At 42.8% G+C, this 21,509-nt stretch overlaps 1 protein-coding gene across 1 annotated transcript in view; it reads left to right on the forward strand.

Annotated features, from left to right (window-relative positions):
* Window positions 1-3,487: 3,487 nt before the first annotated feature.
* The window catches only part of LOC148508304 (putative cation-transporting ATPase 13A4), a 101,992-nt gene continuing 83,970 nt past the window's right edge, over window positions 3,488-21,509 (forward strand). The window contains exon 1 of the mRNA XM_088444706.1: window positions 3,488-3,550. Within this exon, the coding sequence (XP_088300832.1) occupies window positions 3,488-3,550 (63 nt within the window). The remainder of the gene's footprint in view (window positions 3,551-21,509) is intronic.

Raw genomic sequence — 21,509 nt, forward strand, 5'->3', positions numbered from 1 at the left:
GCTCATGATGAGACACGCCCCCAAAACAGCCGCAACAGGCCTGTGTTTTTGCTGCCACTCACCATAGCCACCCCCGAACAGTCCGTGAACGAAAATCGCCTTGCAAAGAAATCCTCAATGTGAGCGGCATTGTTAAGGTGTCTTGGCACGTACGCAGTGTGACGTTGGCACATGCGCAGTCAGACGATAATTATTGAACTGCATACATATCGGCATTACGTCCACATCTGAATCAGGCCCTAAGTGCTCTGTTAGTCAGGAAAATAAATACACACATTTCCTATTCAATTTCTTGCAATTTCAATAAAATATCTCCATTTGTTTTGTCCATTTTGGGTAGAGTGTGAGAAGATATAAGCAAACTAAAGCTATTTTCTTGAAATTCAAAGTCTTCGGAAAAAATAAAAATAAATCAAGTTATAATTTGTGTGGGCACTTCCAGGAGGGAGCTGAATGCCTGCATACAGCGGGTGGCGTGTCCAGGCAAAGACTCCGTATTGGGGGCGGGGCCAGGGGGCGTTTGTTTGCAATTCTAATTGAATTACTGATCTGTTTTGTGTTTCTCAGCACATTGTGTATAATATTAGGTAAATTTAGTTAGTCATAAGTCTTTAAAAAAAGAATAGGTCCATCAAATTCAAGTTAAACCTGCAACAATTGATGATTTCCATAATGGGTAGAAAATAGAAATGCCATCTCCCAAAAAATGACAAACATTTAAATAATAGTCCTGATGTGTAGGTCCAAATAGGGTATGGCTTTCATAAAGGAAAATGGGAGTGCCATGCAGTCTTAAAGGCTCCATTTAAAAAAATTGGGGGGGGGGGGGGCGCTCTTTCTGGCACAGGGCACCAAAATGTCTAGTTATGGCTCTGTTTAGCCCAGTCTGGGTCACAAACACCTAGGATAGGGGCGGGACTCTCAGGCAGTGGGATCTTCTGGGGCTTTTTCTGGTGTGACAGTGGACCAGTCAGACATTGTATGCTTATCAGAGTCTAGGTTACACTGCCCCTGTGAAAAAGCAGAAACCAGATGCTTCCAGCCGAGAGACACTATTCTATACCAACCTCCACTACAAAATGAGTTTACTAAGGAGGACATTCTAGAAAAGGGACTATCACATCATTTTACCAAGAGATAAAGATGTAAGTGGTATTGCTGCATTAAAGCTGCACTACTACCTAGGAGAAATGTTTTACCAAGGTTCTACTCCAGCTAGCCTGAGCCCCACACTGTTAATATAGTACGGCTAACCAACATTAGATGGTGAAGGAGGGGGTTGCATGTGTGGGAGGTTCAATTACAATTCACAATCTCTTGACTGTGATTGTGATTGATCCTCACGTTCCTCTATCCCAGCATTTCATTTGGGGCTTTTGCACTTGTCTTCTTCTTCAGGGCTACAGGAATAAGTGAGTTGACTAGTCCTACAAAGAAAGGGTAGGGGGGTAGACATAGCTGATGTCAAGCATTTTGAGGGCAACTGACCTTTGTCATCAGGAGGTCAATAACTGATCAGGTGAAAACAAGTTAAACTGAAGAGGCTTTGCAGTTCTTCCATATAACCTGTAAAAAAGGTACATAATCATAAGCCTACAGACGGCCCATCCCTCTATCTATTCATGAAGACTTAACATTTAGTCATTAGATAATAGTGTTTACGCATGCAGAGATTGATATTAAGTAAAACAGGGGTAGAGACAACACATTACAGCACACATTCCTTCCACACAGGAGAAGCCACTGAAGCAGTACAGGTTGGCATGGATGGCATGACAAAACAAGCATTGGGTGATGGAGATCAAACTATTTATATGATCTGTAGCTGAAGTAGAATAGACTGACGAAAGCACAAAAAACATGAGGATGAATAACAGAGGACTGTGGGTGTAGGGCCATTGTTTGGCAGTGTTACATGTTTATTGTGGGGCTTCCTAGGTCCTGGCCCAGAAAGCCCAACAATAATCAGATGGTGCACCTATAGTGCATCTAATGGTTCACCAAGACAGTCGGTGTAATCAGTTGCGGCTTTAGCATTTTTATTCTCTTAGTGCTGCTATCCATATGTGCACTTAGAGGAGCACAATCAGAGGAGCAGGCACACCTCCCCAAAAGCAGTGCAATGAATGTGAAACAAGCATATTTTGCACCAAGAACAGTTAGATTTGTACTGATTGCGTTACTGCAATGGAGTGCAGCTGAATACCCAAGAGGTGGAGAACGCCAGCCACCGTAAGAAATCGTAAATCCAATAAATAGGGTGTCAGCGATCCCCTAATTAGGGTGTATGTATGTTACAGTACAGATAGTCTTGATATGTTCATTCATAAGCAGCAAGCAATAAACAATGAAAATGCCACTCCAAGATTTTGATGTCCAGCAAATGAGTTTTTCTTTTCTTATGTTTTCACCTTGGGACACTTCATCTGTCATGGGTCAAATACCCGGGATAGCAAGTAAGTCCAAGCAGGTTCCTGGCTTGCAGTTGCATAAATAAAACCATCTGGATAACTCGGCATAAATAGTCTGCTTCTGTTCTAACCAGCTTGGACGGACCAAGCTGGTTAGAACAGAAGCAGACTATTTATGCCGAGTTATCTGGATGGTTTTATGTGTTTATCAGGCAGAAAGAATGCATGTAAATGGTATATAATTGACCAGTATTTGTTAAGGTTCCGGACCATGATGGTCTCTGTGTTCGCTGTTTTACTACTTCACAGCAAGGGGCCCTCTCAGCTGCAACTTCCATCCAGGAACCTGCTTGGACTTACTTGCTATCCCAGGTATTTGACCCGCGACTGATGAAGTGTCCCAAGGACACATAAGTAAAGAATAACTCATTTGCTGGACATCAAAATCTTGGAGTGGCATTTTCATTGTTTATTGGTTGCTGCTTATGAATGAACATATCAAGAAGACTATCTGTACTGTAACATACATACACCCTAATTAAGGGTGCTGACACCCTATATTTTGCACCACACTTTACTGCCTTTTGTAATCACTCTCCTAGAGGCATACAGTTTAATCAATATCTTAACACTACTCAAAATTTCTAATACTTAGAATTAGTTCTAGAAACAAAAATAAACCAGTGATCTCATTTTGGAAATGAATAAAAGAAGCATCTGAAGACTTGTTCCAGATTTCAGAAGCCACTATGAGTGTTGTATCAGTCCCAGTACTTTTTTCTGAGTACCTTTTTCCATAGAAGAAAATCACTGCATGTGGACAACAAGTGCAGGTCTGGTATTAACTAATATAAACATCTGTATAGCGGAAGTAATTTTGCAATTTTGTAATCTATTGACATAAGTACAATTCTCACCTAGACAATCCAGTAGTGATAATTAAAGGGGTGTGTACATTGCATAAAAGCTGAAGATTATCTTCCTACTGAGCCTGTGGTGCTCGGTGATGTTATAAATAGGAATCTACAGACACAAAATTGTCTCAATGCTCTTTTGTTGTGTGAAGCAACAAAAACATGAAGCCCAAAGTACCTCAAAACCACCGTGCAATAATTAATGATGGAGAGGAGAATGAGATGGTGAGTTTAGTTTTTTCTGAGTGCCTTTTTTGTTTTGTTGCTATAAATTATAGTATTGCAATATTTGAAAATAAACTTTTCTCAATCTACCTCTATTACTGAAAAAATGTGAAGTATGGAAAGTGGAATGAAGAACAAGTTCCTATATTTTAACCTATCACAAAACACTAAATCACTCTGGTGAAATTAATATTTACATGCGTTTGGGAGCTTGGGCAATTGTCATTCTGCAGTAGTTTTAGGTCACGCTGGTTACATCAGGGATTTTTTACTATTAACAGTCTTCAAGTATAAAGGAACTTATAACAACAAATCAGCAATTACTGTACTGTAGCTGTAATAGTTCTATTGCACGACAGACAAAAGCAAACCTGGTTGGTTGTTATGCATTACTGAATGGATTATGAACTGGGTTTTGCTTAACACAAATCTATCAATGCATTTACAATTGTAAAGTGCAATGAAATATGCTGGTGCTATATTATTAAATGTTAATAATAAATATTGATCATTTCTTACATTAGTTTTCTTCTCCAGCTAGTAGATAGGTGTATTCACTCATCACAATTATGTTACCTGAACTATTCTTTGCATAATTAGCAAAAAATTAAATATCTGAAATTAAACAGGAGAATAGTGTGGGTGTAGCAGGTGGAGCTCATGCTCTGAACACCAGGGTCAGCTGGGGGCACCATCTGGGGTGCATATTTTGCCCTCGGTAGTTGTTAATAGCCCACTGAGGAAGGGAACTAAAGTAGTAGTTCCCATGAGCAGAAGACCTCCTATTAATAACAGTATTCCATGTGACTGCTGCAGTCACACTGCATGGAGGGCTGCTGACTTCCGGTGTTCTAGCCAAGCTCAACTTCTGACAGTGCTACAGGAAAATCAGATGATGAAAAAATTAAATGTGAGGACTAATCTGTTGTGCATTGGGGGCATGTTGTTGTGCAGGAAGGGGTATGCTGTTGTTGTTGTGCAGGAAGGGGTATGCTGTCATTGTGTGCAGGAAGGGGTATGCTGTTGTTGTTGTTGTACAGGATGGGGCATGTTATTGTTGTTGTACAGGATGGGGCATGTTGTTGTTGTACAGGATGGGGCATGTTATTGTTGTTGTGCAGGATGGGGCATGTTATTCTTGTTGTGCAGGATAGGGCATGTTTTTGTTGTTATGCAGGAAGGGGCATGTTGTTGTACAGGAAGGGGCATGCTGTTGTTGTATAGGATGGGGCATGTTGTTGTTGTGCAGGAAGGGGCATGCTGTTGTTGTGCAGGAAGGGGTATGCTGTTGTTGTGCAGGATGGGGCATATTGTTATGCAGGAAGGGGCATGCTGTTGTTGTTATGCAGGAAGGGGCATGCTGTTGTTGTGCAGGATGGGGCATGCTGTTGTTGTGCAGGATGGGGCATATTGTTATGCAGGAAGGGGCATGCTGTTGTTGTGCAGGATGGGGCATGCTGTTGTTGTGCTGGATGGGGCATATTGTTATGCAGGAAGGGGCATGCTGTTGTTGTTTTGCAGGATGGGGCATGTTGTTGTTGTGCAGGAAGGGGCATGTTGTTGTTGTTTTGCAGGATGGGGCATGTTATTGTGCAGGAAGGGGCATGTTGTTGTTGTTATGCAGAATCGGACATATTATTGTTGTGCAGGAAGGGGCATGTTGTTATGCAGGATGGGGCATGTTATTGTGCAGGAAGGGGCATGTTGTTGTTGTTATGCAGGATGGGGCATGTTATTGTGCAGGAAGGGGCATGTTGTTGTTGTTATGCAGGATGGGGCATGTTATTGTGCAGGAAGGGGCATGTTGTTGTTGTTATGCAGGATGGGGCATGTTATTGTGCAGGAAGGGGTATGCTGTTGTTGTGCAGAAAGGGGCATGTTGTTGTTGTGCAGGATGGGGCATGCTGTCATTGTTGTGCAGGAAGGGGGTATGCTGTTGTTGTTGTGCAGGATGGCGCATGTTGTTGTTGTGCAGGAAGGGGTATGCTGTTGTTATTGTGCAGGTAGGGGTATGCTGTTGTTGTTGTGCAGGAAGGGGTATGCTGTCGTTGTTGTGCAGGATGGGGCATGTTACTGTTGTTGTACAGGATGGGGCATGTTATTGTTGTTGTACAGGATGGGGCATGTTATTGTTGTTGTGCAGGATGGGGCATGTTTTTGTTGTTATGCAGGAAGGGGCATGTTGTTGTACAGGAAGGGGCATGCTGTTGTTGTATAGGATGGGGCATGTTGTTGTGCAGGAAGGGGCATGCTGTTTTTGTGCAGGATGGGGCATATTGTTATGCAGGAAGGGGCATGCTGTTGTTGTTTTGCAGGATGGGGCATGTTATTGTTGTGCATGATGGGGCATGTTATTGTTGTGCAGGATGGGGCATATTGTTATGCAGGAAGGGGCGTGCTGTTGTTGTGCAGGATGGGGCATGTTGTTGTTGTGCAGGATGGGGCATATTGTTATGCAGGAAGGGGTATGCTGTTGTTGTTATGCAGAATCGGACATATTATTGTGGTGCAGGAAGGGGCATGTTGTTGTTGTTATGCAGGTTGGGGCATGTTATTGTGCAGGAAGGGGCATGTTGTTGTTGTTATGCAGGATGGGGCATGTTATTGTGCAGGAAGGGGTATGCTGTTGTTGTGCAGAAAGGGGCATGTTGTTGTTGTGCAGGATGGGGCATGCTGTCATTGTTGTGCAGGAAGGGGGTATGCTGTTGTTGTTGTGCAGGATGGCGCATGTTGTTGTTGTGCAGGAAGGGGTATGCTGTTGTTATTGTGCAGGATGGAGCATGTTATTATTGTTGTGCAGGAAGGGGCATGTTGTTGTTGTGCAGGATGGCGCATGTTGTTGTTGTGCAGGAAGGGGTATGCTGTTGTTATTGTGCAGGATGGGGCATGTTATTATTGTTGTGCAGGAAGGGGGTATGCTGCTGTTGTTGTGCAGGATGGTGCATGTTATTATTGTTGTGCAGGCAGGGGCATGTTGTTGTTGTGCATGAAGGGGTATGCTGTTGTTATGCAGAATGGGACATATTATTGTTGTGCAGGAAGGGGCATGTTATTGTTGTTATGCAGGATGGGGCATGTTATTGTGCAGGAAGGGGTATGCTGTTGTTGTGCAGAAAGGGGCATGCTGTTGTTGTTGTTGTGCAGGATGGAGCATGCTGTTGTTGTTGTTGTGCAGGATGTGGCATATTATTGTGCAGGAAGGGGCATGCTGTTGATGTGCAGGATGGGACATGTTATTGTTGTGCAGAAATGGGGCATGTTGTTGTTGTGCAGGAATTGGCATGTGGGTATGCAGCAGGGGGCATTTGTGGTGTGCAGGAAAGGTGGTATGTGTGGTATGCAGGTGTGAGTCATGCTTTTGTGCAGGGAGGCTCATGTTTGTGTGCAGGGAAGAGTGTCATGTTGTTGTGCAGGGGGGTCAGGTTCATATTGTTGTTGCAGTGGGGGTCATGTTTTTGTGTAGGAGGGTAATCATGTTGTTGTGCAGGAAGGTCGTGTTGTGCAGGGGAAGGGTTAGTGTGCAGGGGGCGGTTATGTTGTTGTGCATGGAGGGCATGTTGTGCAGGGCAGAGTATGTGAAGGCAGGGCCGCAACTAGGGGGGGCTAGAGGTGCACGTGCACCGGGTGCCGGAATGCAGGAGGTGAAAAAGGGATGACTCACTGTGGCTTGGGGGCTGGAGAGTCAGAAAACGGCCATCCAAAAATGGCCGCTGCCAAGGAGGAGACAGATGCTAGAGGTCCTTACTGGACCTCTAGTGTCTGTTAGGCCAGCACAAGTGCCAGGAGAAGATGCTGAAAGCTGAATCTTCTCCTGTGAAACCCCCTGGCAACAAGCATAAACCCCATGGCAACAAGCATGTAACCCCTGGCAATGAGCATTAACCCCATAGCAACGAGCATGAATCCCCCTGGCAACTAGCATGGAACCCCCTGGCAATGAGCATAAAACACCTCTGACAATGAGCAGGTAATTTTAAGTAATTAGAAGCCTTACTGTGGGGCATAAAATGGTGTCGGGCAAATATGTAAGTGGCACTTTGGTAATTAGGCATTACAGTGTGTGGCATAATGTGTAATGGGCATTATGGTATGTGGATAATGTAAGTCACTATTTCAGGGACATTTGACTAGTGCACTGCCTTATGGAGGAGCAAGGACAAAATCCAGGTATGGGAAGGGAGGGGGCGCAAAATTGCTACCTTGCACCGGGTGACAGATATCCTAGTTTCGGCCCTGGTGAAGGGGGCATGTGCAGATGCATGTTGGTGTGCAGAGGCTAACATACTCTTGCTCCAGGTACCTCTGACTGAGACACATAGAGCTGAAGGGGCTTCCCATACTATATATGGGAACAAAGGTTCATGCAACTGACTCAAAACACATTGCATTAGTATTGCTGAAAAAGCAAAATTGTGGATTGTGAACGCTGAAGTGAATAAGAATCTCTATCATAAGTAATGTGTTTCTTTTTAAATGATGGCTATAAATATGTATTTCTATCTATTTTTTCCTCTCCCTAACTTGTACTGTGGTGAGACCTATTGGAGAAAAAGGTTATATCAATTATTATTATTATTATTATTATTATTATTATTATTATTATTATTATTATTATCCAAAACTGTGGCTCCATGTACTTAGTACTGTATGTTTAGGGATCTCATTGCTAGGGGGACAAAAGGCTACTGCACTTATCATTAGGTTCATTATTATTACCATTGTGCTAGTCAGTTAATAAAGCCAAATATCTCATCTTTTTAAGTTAAACATAAATACAAAAATGCATTTTTATTCCAAACCACTTTTTTACATAAAATAACACTGATATTCAAAATATTAATTCTACAGAAAAATAAATATTTTGATTTTATTAACACACATTATACACTATTTCTGCTAATTGGAGCATTACTAAACTGCAAGGAAAGTATTTTATAAACACTTGGCACAATAAAACATGCATAGCCTGTCACTTATATAACAATTGTCACCATTGATCTAATCATGAGCTGAATGTGCAGCATGAAGTAATAATTATATTAATAGCTAACTGGCTTCTTGAAACCTATAATCTACTAATAAGCCAACAAGTGACGCATGAACATTGGGATTTTGCCAAGGTTAGTAGTAACAACCAGTGTCCTTGGGAGATTTTGGAACTTTAAAAAAAATACTAAATGAACGGTATATGTTCAGTGGCGACTTCAGTGTTAGCCCAAGCTAATGGTGCCCAAATTATGAGGTACCAAAATTGCTGATTTATCTATAATTAATAAGTACTAGAATGTAGCTTATATTCCATGTTTATTATGTGCATCCCAGATTTTATTTTCATATATAGACATTTGTTTTATATTGGCTCCTCTCTTTCCTTAACATATACATTTTAAATTGACTCCTCTCATTCTCTGACACTGTAGGTCCCATATTATATGTCCCAGCCCTGGGGTGCAAGATCAGTTTAAATCTTCACTGTCTATACTTAGATTTTAAATGGTTTGCAAATGTATATAAAAACTACAGTACACTGGATACATTATTATTTATTAGGTTAAAGAACATATCCACCAACTATTGTAGCATATATATTCCCCCATTCAATAAGATGGTTGACAATTCTGGTCCCTGCTTTAATACACTAAACTGTCTGCGCTACTAGAAGGTAGGGTGATGTGAACATCATGGTTTCAAGTTGTAAGATCGACAATGAATAAGTCAACACCAAATTGCCGACAGTCAACAGGTACTAAAGGTCGACACACAAAATGTCAACACGGATGCAGATCGACAGCTTCAAAAGGTTGACAAGGGAATGGTCGACACAAAAATGTTCAACTTTTTTTGTTGTCGAGGTTCAGGGTTAGGCACTAGGAGGGCAGGTTAGAGCTAGGCACTAGGAGGGACGGTTAAGGTTAGGCACTAGGAGGGACGGTTAGGATTAGGCACTAGGAGGGACAGTTGGGGTTATGCACTAGGAGGGACGGCTAGGTTTAGGCACTATCCTCACGGTTAGGTTTAGGCACGAAAAGGGACGGTTAGATATATGCACCAAGGGGAGGGTTAGGTTTGGGGTTAGGGTGAGGATTAGGGTTAGAAAACAAAAAAAAATTAGTCAAAATTTTTGTATCGATAATTTCAATGTCGACCTTTTGACCCTGTTGACCTTTTGTACCTGTCGACCTACACCCATATTAACCTTTTGTGTGTTGACCTTTTGCACCTGTCAAACGTTTATCCCTGTCGACCTACTGAATGTCGATTATTTGACGTTGACCTATTCATTGTTTACTTTTTTTATTGTCGATTTATTGAATCACATCCAATTGTCACAACTAGTTTCTTTTAACATTTACTTGATAGATAATCTACTGTTGTCACTGCTGTATTTCTGACAAAATGCATCAGAATAATGAATGCAATGAGATGGCAGAGACAGGAATGAAATACAGGGAATAAATAAATAAATAAATAAAATGAATGATATTTAGCAAATTATCTGATGAATCCAGGTTACTAAACTAATGTGCACCTGTTTTGTATACACTCTAATTTTTTGGAATAAAAAAATACATTGGAGAAGGAAATTAATTAGCGCATCAATACCATTACTGGGGCAGTTACCACTGATGTCTTTTGAAATAGGCTCAGTGATGACTTTGGTGCTTGTGAATTGATAAGATTAATTATTTTGAATATTGTTTCAGGCCACAAAATTACCCCCTAATTCCACTGTGTACCTGCTAGGCTTAGTTAAACCAAATATTTTGGTGGTGGTCTCCTTTAATGTATACTGAAAAGTTTATATGCTTTCATTATATGTGTGACATGCTACTGTAGCTTTCTAAATACAGTCATTATTTGGGTATATGTAACAACTAATACTGTAAGTATGTGACATCAGTTGAGCTGGAAACAATTTCACATCAGTAACTTCTTTCTTATGAATGCCCCCCTCATCCTCCCATTTGTATTATAAAACAATACAGTATGTACTTGACTTTTAAGCTTTGGCACTGAAGGCTTGATTTACCTGAAATTCAGGAATCACTTAACCCCGATCCGCTTGAATATATTTATTATAAATCCAAGCACTGTATTAACTTTATGCTACCTTATTGAGCTAGGTTAGTTGCTGTGATACTAGGAACTCCTTCACATGCATATAAATATATGGTGATAAATAGATGGTCGTTGTATGTGTGCAACATGTGTAAGTGTGTTGATGCACATATTAAAAGCTGAGTATGTATTTTCTTTAAATCCAGAAGTGTAAGTTCTATTTTAGAAGAACAAGTCTAGCAAGGAAATAAAAATGTTACATTACATTGCATAGACCACTGCATGTAAAACATATAGTGGGAATGTATAGCTGTCAGAAACGCATTTCTGGTACTCTTATTGGGGGGTGCTGATCAGGGGCTGGCCGCCAACTTTCAGGCTGAGTGGCAAAATAAGCAAGTGGCCCCGGCTTTTCTAAGAAAGAAAACTGTGATACGGAAAACAATATCAATAGGTACAGTATAAATGTTAAATACATTTACTTTATTATATATATATAAATATATATAAAATACACGGCGGCGGCGGCACTCACAATAAGATCCAAACACAATAATGGGTCAAAGGACCTCTGTACTGCTTCAGTGAAGCAATACAGAGGCCATTTGACCCATTATTGTGTTTGAACATTTTTGGGAGTGCCGCCGCCGCTGTATATTTTGTATTTGATTTAGCGGAGGGCACCCATGATTATAACATATAGAGGAGGAATGCCAAGCCTGTACGTGTGTGTATATATATATATATATATATATATAAAACAAAAAATAGGCCGACACTCCAACCAATAAATACAGCAACTGCCCCGGGTGCCTCTCCAGAGGAACACTCATAGATAACTGAAAACATAGGGCGGAACTCCGGGATACAAAGTAAATGCCACAAAACTATTTAGTGAAAGGTCAACGTTTCAGAGCTCTATGCTCTTTTATCAAGACAAAATCACACTGCAAATACATACAGCACATATATATATACATACCCAAATCAGCTACATCACAGTGCTCGCGTGACGCTGGCCCGATGGAGTCCCGGTGACGTCATAGGCGCCGACGGTCAGTGACTCACAGGGGGGCGTCCACCTCTGACGTGTGCCATCACCATGGTAACTGGGGAACAACATAGCAAAAATGTAGAAAAGTCAACATCAAAGAAGAAAAGTATACAAAATATATACAGACAGAGGAATAAATATATATGCAATGATATAGAGCTAGAAATAAGGGGTAAGGGAGCAAACTGATGCAAAGGTATAAGCATGTGTAATGGCGAGCAGGGAACACCCTACGAAGGTCAATAACATGAATAGACTGTCAGGATAAGCTCTAGTATACTATACTGCAGGATCAATACTGCTGAATAGCACAAAAATAAGAGCTCTCCAAGGAGCTCCCTAATACAGTAAGCCATAAATATATTTTGTATTTGATTTAGCGGAGGGCACCCATGATTATAACATATAGAGGAGGAATGCCAAGCCTGTGCGTATATATATATATATATATGTATATATATTGTGACACAGTTAGGTTAGGGGGTCCCTCTCCTGGGTAGAGGACTCCTTCCTTACACACACACACAGCAGCAGGGGAGCAGCACACCAGTCTGGATGCAAGTACAAGCTGGTCGGCGCCAGTCTTTATTGTACAATGACAGAAATATAAAGAAAACATAAATATAAATCCTAGCCCTGTCGGGGCACTAACTTCACAGGTAGTTCCCTCACTACCAGAACCTGGCAGGGCCTAATGCCCTCGCCAGCAACAAAAGCACAGCACAACACTCACAGATAGGTTTTTCCAGTGTCTCTGAGCAAACTCCCTGTCTGCTCTCCCAGGTGAGACACTCAGCCCTAAACACACTAGGCTTATATTGGCCACTCTCAGGTGGAAAACTCTGTGGGTGGAGCCCTCCCTCTCCTCTCACCCACAACCCCAAGGTCCCAAACCGGCTTTTCAAAAAGCCAGAACTCAAGTCTGCTACACTGCAGACTTTCTCCTGGGGGTTTAAAACACAAAAGACAGGAATCTGGGACAAATGTACCTGCCACAGACCACTTTACCAGTGATCCTATCACAATATATATATATATATATATATATATATATATAGTGTATATGTGTACATACAGTATACTGTATATACATATATAAATATATACATTATATATTAATATATGAATAATAATCTACATTCTACACTGCGCTCCCTTTCCTCATTCGCAACCCACACTGCGCTCCCCTACACCTATCTACATCCCACACACTGCGCTCCACTTCACCTATCCACATCCCACACTGTGCTCCCTTCCCTTATTCACATCCCACACACACTGGTCCCCCTCTGCATTCTGCTTACTGCTCCCCTTTTCCCATCCAACATGCCTCCCTGTACTCCCCAATCCTTCACCCTTGACCCCTTGTGCTCCACTGTCCTGCCCCTCTTCCTAATCCCACAGCTAATAGTAACCCCAGCCCCACCGGCAGTGGCCCCCCACCTTGAGGTGTACCCACTTACCTTAAATAGAACGTCACTGGCTGGAAAGGGAAAGTTGCCCTGGGGTGCTGCACTGCTGGTGGGCAGTACTGGTGGAGATGCTGGCTTAGCACTCGGGTGGGGGCAGAGCTACCCGATGACTCCTAGGATCTCTTAGCCAGTGATCCGAAGATTCAGTTCAACTGATATTAGATTCCTCGGACCATTGACTGAGGGATCCGTGGAGTCACCAGCTAGCTCCGCCCCCACCCCAGTGCTCGGCATCTCCAAGGTCCCAGCGACACTTTGATAGTGATTGACAGATTGAAGAGCAATACATGCACGGCCGGCCGGTTCTGGGGGTTGCCTATGCCCGAGGTTGGCCATGCATGTCTATGCAACATGTGGCTGCAGGAAACTGGCGGACCATCAGGGCTTAAATCGTACCTGCACGGGGGGGCAGATGGCACCCTGCCCAGCCCGCCTCTGGTGCTGGTTACAACTGTTCCTTCTGTATTTCTGGGAAGAGTGGTGCACAGAGAGGTAATACCTTTTACTAAGATAAGATCCCAAACAAATAGACTCTTTTAAAAGACGAATACTTATTATTGAGAGCCATGGGAAGAAGTAGTGAAGGTAGAACATTTGGGTTTTACAACCTAATTGACACAAAACTATAAACCTCTGATCCACCAAATGATGGGCCTGATTCTAAAATGCACTCTGCAGCGACTGTGTTAGCATCTTTTGCCGAAGGCACGTCTGCATTTTTGTGCTAATTCAAGTATAAGATGTGTGTCTAAATGTGCAAGGACTGAGAAAACCACTTTGTGCACCTTTAGATGCTAAAATCCCACTTGGTGCGTCTTTACACACAAATATCGGATGCACAATTAGCACTTGCACCAGCCCAAAACTAGGTGCAGAATCTGCATCAGAGTATGGTAGGTGAATAAATGTATAAATTTACAACCAGTTACAAATAAATTTCCAATACATTTCAGACTCTGTGTGTCTCGGTCAGTACTGCGGCATGGATCGAATGCGCTGTGTGAGTTTTTAGGGATTTTTGATTATGCACAGTAGCAGAAAATCGTGAACCTACATGAACATCGGAATTGCATGCAACTCAAAATCAGGCGCTATGTATGGTAATGTTAACTTACGTCTCACTGTCAAAAGCTCGACACCAACTGGCAGACAAGAATAGGTCAACAGGTATAAAAGGTCGACATGGCCAAAGGTCGACACACAAAAGGTCAACATGGATGCATATCAACGGGTACAAAAGGTTGACATTGGAATGGTCGACACAAAAATGGACAACATCTAACCCTATCTACACCCTAATCCTAACCCTTCTCTTGGTGCCTACCCCTAACCCTTCCTCCTGGTGCCTTTCCATAACCATCAGGGTAATTGCCTAACCCTAACCATCCCTTCTAGTGCCTAACCATAACCCTAGAGCGAAAATAGTGTCGGCCATTATTGCGTTGACCGTTCCAAAGTCGACCTTTTGACCATGTCAACCTATCTCCTGTCTACCAGTTGGTGTCTACCTAGACACTGTCGACCATTTCATTACCTATTGACTGCCTTCCACTGGAGGCAATCAAGAGGATACAGTAGTTATGGTCAAGCAAAAGGTCAGGGCAGGTGACAACTCAGGGCAGGTGACAACTCAGAAAAGAATGCAAGCAATGTTAGAAAGTGAACCAGTTTTAAAAAACGCTATAAATGTTGCATTTTATGCCTGTTAGACTAGAGCCTAGTCATTTGTACTTCAGCTAACCACCTTATATTATGTTACCTGTGCTTTGCTGTAATGACTCCAAGCATCTTGAGGAACTATTATTATTAGAGATGTGTGGTTCGGTTCTCCAGGAATCTGAATCCACCCGAATATTAATGAATCCGGATAGATCCGAGTCGTGGTTCTGATCTCCTGAAGAGATCCGTATAAATCTGAGTCACGGTTCTGATCTTTTTGTGGTTCCTGTTAGACTAGAGCCTAGTCATTTGTACTTCAGCTAACCACCTTATATTATGTGTTACCTGTGCTTTGCTGTAATGACTCCAAGCTTCTTGAGGAACTATTATTATTAGAGATGTGTGGTTCGGTTCTCCAGGAATCTGAATCCACCCGAATTTCATGAATCCGGATAGATCCGAGTCGTGGTTCTGATCTCCTGAAGAGATCCGTATAAATCTGAGTCACGGTTCTGATCTTTTTGTGGTTCGGAATTGGATTTTAAATCCAAATTTTGGGTTTTGGATTACATAAATTAAATGATTTTATCAATTTTAAAAAAAAAACACACATCCAAAACCAAAACACTTGAGGGTGGTTTTGAAAAACCAAAACACGAAGTTGAATCCAGATCCAAAAACAGAAACAAAAGCAAAACATGGGGGTCAGCGCACATCTCTAATTATTATGACTATACTTATTCCTTGTTGCAAACCAAGGATTTATAATTCTCTGCCACTGTAACTATGTAATTGCCCTGATTAGTGTGCAGGTAAATAGTGAACTATTATTATTTGATCTTCCTGATTTTTTGGATGAAATTGCTAACAGTATAGCTGACAAAAATTAATATTTAGAAAAGGGGGTAGTTAGTTGAGTTTTATTTAATTATGAAGGTGAATTGGTTGATGCTTTTGATGGGGCTAATGAGTGAGTTAAATAAGGGTTAATGAGTATAACTTTATATAATGATATGGGGGTGATTAATAATGGGGATGAGGGAGTTAATGGAGTTTATTTTATATTTTGAACAGAGTTGTCAAAAATTAAGGCATAAATTATATTTGAAGAGGGTTTATTATTAATATTATCATTTATTTATTTATTCCGCAGCGCCTTACAAAGTACATAGACAAATAAATAACCAGTGACTTACAATACAATACAATACAGGACATGGATAATAAACATTGCTATATTAGAGACCTTTACGCCCACATAAGCAGCCAAGTGTTAGTTGCCCTGTGGGGAGTAAGAGATAAATTAAATTACAGTAGGGAGAAGCACAAGAGGGTAGAGGGCCCTGCTCGAAAGAGCTTACATTCTTTAAAGGAAGGGCAGACAAACAGGAGTGACACAGAATGGGGTAGGCAGGGAAAAAGGAAGATGTAGCAGCAAATTAGGATGAGAGCTGGAAGGCTTTAATTAAGTAGTGGGTCTTAAGAGCTTGTTTGAAAGATTGTAGAGAGGTGCAGAGTCTGACGGGGAGAGGGAGGGAGTTCAAAGGTGGGGAGCAGCATGGGCAAAATCTTGGAGGCAGGAGTGGGAGGAAGTAATCAATTGGAATGAAAGGTGGCGTGTATTAAGTGATCGAAGAGGGCGGACAGAAGAGTGAAGGGAGATGAGATCAGAGATGTAAATGGGAGAGGAATGGGTGAGGGCTTTGTAAGTGAGTGTGAGAACCTTGAATTGGGTTCTGAAAGGGAATGGGAGCCAGTAGAGGGCTTGCAAAAGAAGGGAGGAAGATGTAGAGCATTTGGAGAGGAAGATGAGCCGAGCAGCAGCATTAAGCACAGACTGGAGACGAAAGAGATGGGATTTTGGGAGGCCAGCTAGGAGAAGGTTACAGTAGTCCAATCTGGATATGATCAGTGAATGTACAAGGGTTTTGGTAGCATCTTCGGTGAGAAAGGGTCTGATCTTGGAAATATTCTTGAGATGGAAACGACAGGACTGCGAGAGGATCTGAATGTGTGGTTTGAAGGAGAGGGAAGAGTCCAGGATGACTCCAAGACAACGCACTTTGGGACTAGATGAGATAGTTATGCCATCTATTAATAAAGAAATAATGGGACATGATGTTATGTGGGAGGGTGGGAAGACTATCAGCTCAGTCTTAGACATATTAAGTTTGAGAAATCGCTGGGACATCCAGGAAGAGATAGCAGAGAGACAGTTAGAGATACGAGTCAGTAGAGAGGGGGAAAGATCAGGTGAGGAAAGGTAGATCTGAGTATCATCAGCATAGAGATGATAATGGAGGTCAAAAGAGCTGATAAGTTTACCTAGAGAGGACGTATAGAGAGAGAATAGGAGAGGTCAAAGAACAGAACCTTGGGGAACACCTACTATAAGTGGCTGTGGGGGGGAGGAGTCATCATGAGAGGAAACAGAGAAGGAACGGTCAGAGAGGTAGGAGGACAGCCACGAGAGAGCAGTGTCACATAGACCTAGGGAGTGAAGGATATGCAGCAGTAGAGGGTGGTCCACAGTATCAAAAGCAGCAGAGAGGTCAAGGAGAATGAGCAGAAAGTAGTGGCCCTTGGATTTGGCAGCAAGAAGGTCGTTGCTGACTTTTGTGAGGGCAGTTTCAGTGAAGTGGAGAGAACAGTAGCCAGACTGAAAAGGGTCAAGGAGGGAGTGGGAGGAAAGAAATGTGGTGAGGCGGTTGTAAACAATACGCTCAAGGAGTTTGGAGGTTTGGAGGCAAAAGGGAGGAGAGAGATTGGTCGGTAGTTAGAGAGAATGTTAGGATCAAGGTTAGGTTTTTTAAGAATGGGGGAGATAAGGGCATGCTTGAATGCAGAAGGACCAGTGCCAGAAGAGAGGGAAAGATTAAGGAGGTGGGCAAGATGGGAGCAGGCAGAAGAAGAGAGGTAGTGGAGGAGGCAGGAGGGGATAGGGTCGAGGGGAGAGGTGGAAGGGGGGAGGACTGGATAAGGGCCTTAACTTCCTCTCCAGTCACAGGGGAGAAGGATGTCAGAGTTGGTAAAATGGATGGGGAGGGGTGATCCGGGAAAGAAGGAGGTGGAGAGCTGGGAGACTGGTTGGATATGATGTTCTGATGTACGGAATCAATTTTAGATGTCAAATAGGTAGCAAAGTCAGTGGCAGAGAGCAAGGAGAGGAGGGGAGGAGGGGATGGGCAGAGGAGGGAGTTGAAGATGGAAAAGAGATGCTGGGGATTTGAGGACAGGGAGGAGATAAGATTCTTGAAATATGACTGTTTAGAGAGGGAAAGGGCAACACTGTAGGATGACAACATGAATTTGAAATGGAGAAAATCTGCCTGAGAGCGTCATTTTCTCCACTGTCACTCGGCGGTTTGTGAACATTTTTGCAGGTATCTGGTGCATTTGGAATACCAGGGTTGAGGTGTGGATTTGCGAGGGTGAGTAGTGATCGCTGGAGCAACAGAGTCAAGAGCAGAAGTAAGGGAGGCATTGTATAGGGAAGCAGCTTGTTCTGCACAGGAGAAAGGCAGGATAGGGGAGAGAAGTGTGTCAAGTAGGGAAGAAAAGAAAGCAGTGTCGATAGCTTCAATGTTACGCAATTAATGATTATAAATGATATAGGGACTATAGAAAATTTTGTATTATGGTGGTAATTTTGATGCTCTGTGTATTGTGTGGCATCCACTAGGAGGCTCTATGTACTGTATGGCAATCACTGGGATAATCTATGTCAGGGGTCTTCAACCAGTGGCCTGCGCAGTACACAGTAACAAACACCGCCGCCGGGTATTACAGTACACTCGTACTACCTGGCAGCTGTGTGTTTGTTTTAGCAGCCAATGAGCATCAGATAGACTCTCATTGGCTGCTGCACCCATGGCCAGAGCCGGGATGGAGCTCACTCATGAGCTCCACCTTTCGGCTCCCGCAGTGGGTGATGGGAGAGACATAATGATGTCTCTCCCCTAGTGCACAGCGGGCCTGGAGGATGGAGGAGTGGACAGCAGCAGGAGCAGGGATTCAGGTAAGTGTTGTTTTTTTTTTAGTTTTGTGTCTTTGTCCTATATATGTAAGGGTCACTGCATAGGGGGACCACTACTGGGGGCACTGCATGGGGGAGGACTACTACTGGGGGGCACTATATAAGGGGCACAGCATATGGGGGCACTATATAAGGGGCAATGCATAGGGGGGTACAATATAAAGGGTACTACTGGAGGCATTGCATAGAGGTCGACTTCTACTGAGGGCACTACATAGTGGGGACCACTACTGGGGGCACAATATAAGGGACACTACTGGGTTCACTGCATAGGGGGGACTACTACTGGGGGCACTGCATGGGGGGACTACTACTGGGGGCATTGTATAAGGGTCAATGCATAGGGAGGACTACTACAGGGGGCACTGCTTAGGGGGGACCACTACTGGGGACACTGCATGGGATGACTACTACTGGGGGCACTGCATAAGGAGACCACTACTGGGGGCACTATATAAGGAGCACTACTGGGGGCACTGCATAGGGGGGACCTCTACTGGGGCACTGCATAGGGGGGACTACTACTGAGAGCACTATATAAGGGGCACTACTGGGGGCCTCTCTCCTAAATGCAGCACTTACTGTACAGTTCCAGCTCCTCAGCGCATCACTGTTGGAGCCAAAGAAAGCTGAAGTCTCTATCTCATCCAGTGACACCTCTTAAGCAGCCCAATGCCCAAAGAACAGCTCCTCAGCGCAGGGCACTGTGGGACTGAACTGGGAGAGACATAGCACAGGAGGACAGGCAGCAGCAGCGCTGCTCGCTGTAATGTGTATTAGTAGTGGTGCGCCCAGCTGAGAAGGAGCCAGGCACACCGCTACTATTATACATTGCAGCGGGAAGTAGATAAAAGGTGAGTGAAAATGGGGTAATGCTGGCCAGCCATTGCAGATATCCAAAAATAGGCCAGGAAACTCCATCTGCCAACAAAGATCCAGGCCATTTCCCTCCCCCTCAATGGCGACGCCACACCATTGTTTTGGAAAATGGAGGCCATCTCCCCTCCCTCCCCTCCCCCATATGGCAGCAGACGTCATTCACTGACAGTCTGCTGCTGCTCTGTATACGAACACGCAAGACCCGTTCTGCGCATGCGTTTGTTGCCCAGGGGCCCCCACAGACTTTAATCTAGCCCTGGGAGGAGAAGTGAGGTGCAGTGACTAAAGGAGCAGATATCCAATTCGGTGTGTTCTTACAGATGAACCATTACAGGAATGACATTCTTTATTTGATAAACTAGCACTGCTTATGCTATACAGTAATGGAAATGGTATGTCTCAGCTCAGGTGGCTCTGTGATGTGTGTTAAATTATTGAAAAACAACATGAAATGCAATGTTTGCTCTTTACTTCCCTTGTGTGTTTTGACAGAGTTTTCGATTTGCTCTGCAGGATAGTAAATAAGTTGTCCTGATGTACATTATCAGCAACAAATATGCAGAATCCCCAGCACAGTTGGGGTTAAAAAGTTTGCACTATAATGTCATATAGCGGTCCTGGGTAAGATCAGCACAAATTCTTCATTATAGAGTGTGATAGATTAATAAAAGTAGGTAGCTATAATTCTTCTTAAGTGGCCTAACATTTGAGTCCCAGTTGGAAGCATAAGTGCAGAAAATTAATTTAAACTTAATTTCTCACTATCAAAATCCACCTCCAGTCTTTCCCGGGGGCAATTCAACATTGCGCTAATTTTAATTTCCCCCATTATATTTAATGACGTCACTCCATGGGATCTATAAATCAGGACTCCCTTTAGCTGGCTTTTTGGAGGTTTATCGCCAGTTACAGTAACTCCTTCTTCTAGTTGCACATATTATTGCCATGCCTCCCTGTTCACTGGGTACACCCACTTTGACCGATGGTTATGCCCCTACAGCGGGACCTACTATTGCTATTCCCTGGTGCCTTCATGCCCCAGTCTGACACTGTACAGCCATACTCACTGTTACATGCACACTGGTAATGTGGTAATGGAGCAGAACTTGTGTTAAAAACGCCTATTTTCACATGCTAATTTTTTGTACTTATTTTTTTGTGAAACTTAATATGGTCCTCTAGATTTACTTTATCTTGCCTCCCTTTACCTGGAGAAAAACATTTTATTCAGCATTATGGGCCTGATAGATGGATGCACTTCCGATGTTTTCACAAATAGGTAATTCCGTGTCAAATCAACACACTGATTTTACCTCACCAGCTCAGATTTTGTTTAAATATGGTATATAGAGAGTATATATGTAGTCTAAGAAATATTCCAAATATTATTTAAATATATCATGCCGTTTCTAAAGTATGGCTATGTAAAGTTTTATAAAATCTGTCATAAACGCTCAACCAGCATATTTTCACCATAGCAGCTCTCCTAATTAAGCTAGAGAGGTAGGAGTGGTGTAATTTTACTTAGGGGTCTATTTACTAAGCAGTGTTAGGAGACAGAGTGAAAAGTGATCAGGTGCCAGCCAATCAGCTCCTAACTGCCATCTCGCAGGCTGTGTTTGAAAAATGACAGTTGGGAGCTGATTGGCTGACACCTAATCACTTTTCACTCTGTCTCCTAACACTGCTTAGTAACTAGACCCCTTAGATTTTTATGTCCTTTCCTTTGATATACAACACAATAGGCTTTGTGAGAACATTTTTTTTCCATATTCAATATAAAATTTTTGATCATGATTA

Source organism: Taudactylus pleione, unplaced genomic scaffold (genome assembly GCF_031769625.1).
Source record: "Taudactylus pleione unplaced genomic scaffold, aTauple2 ptg000372l, whole genome shotgun sequence".
NCBI classification, from domain to species: Eukaryota; Metazoa; Chordata; class Amphibia; order Anura; family Myobatrachidae; genus Taudactylus; species Taudactylus pleione.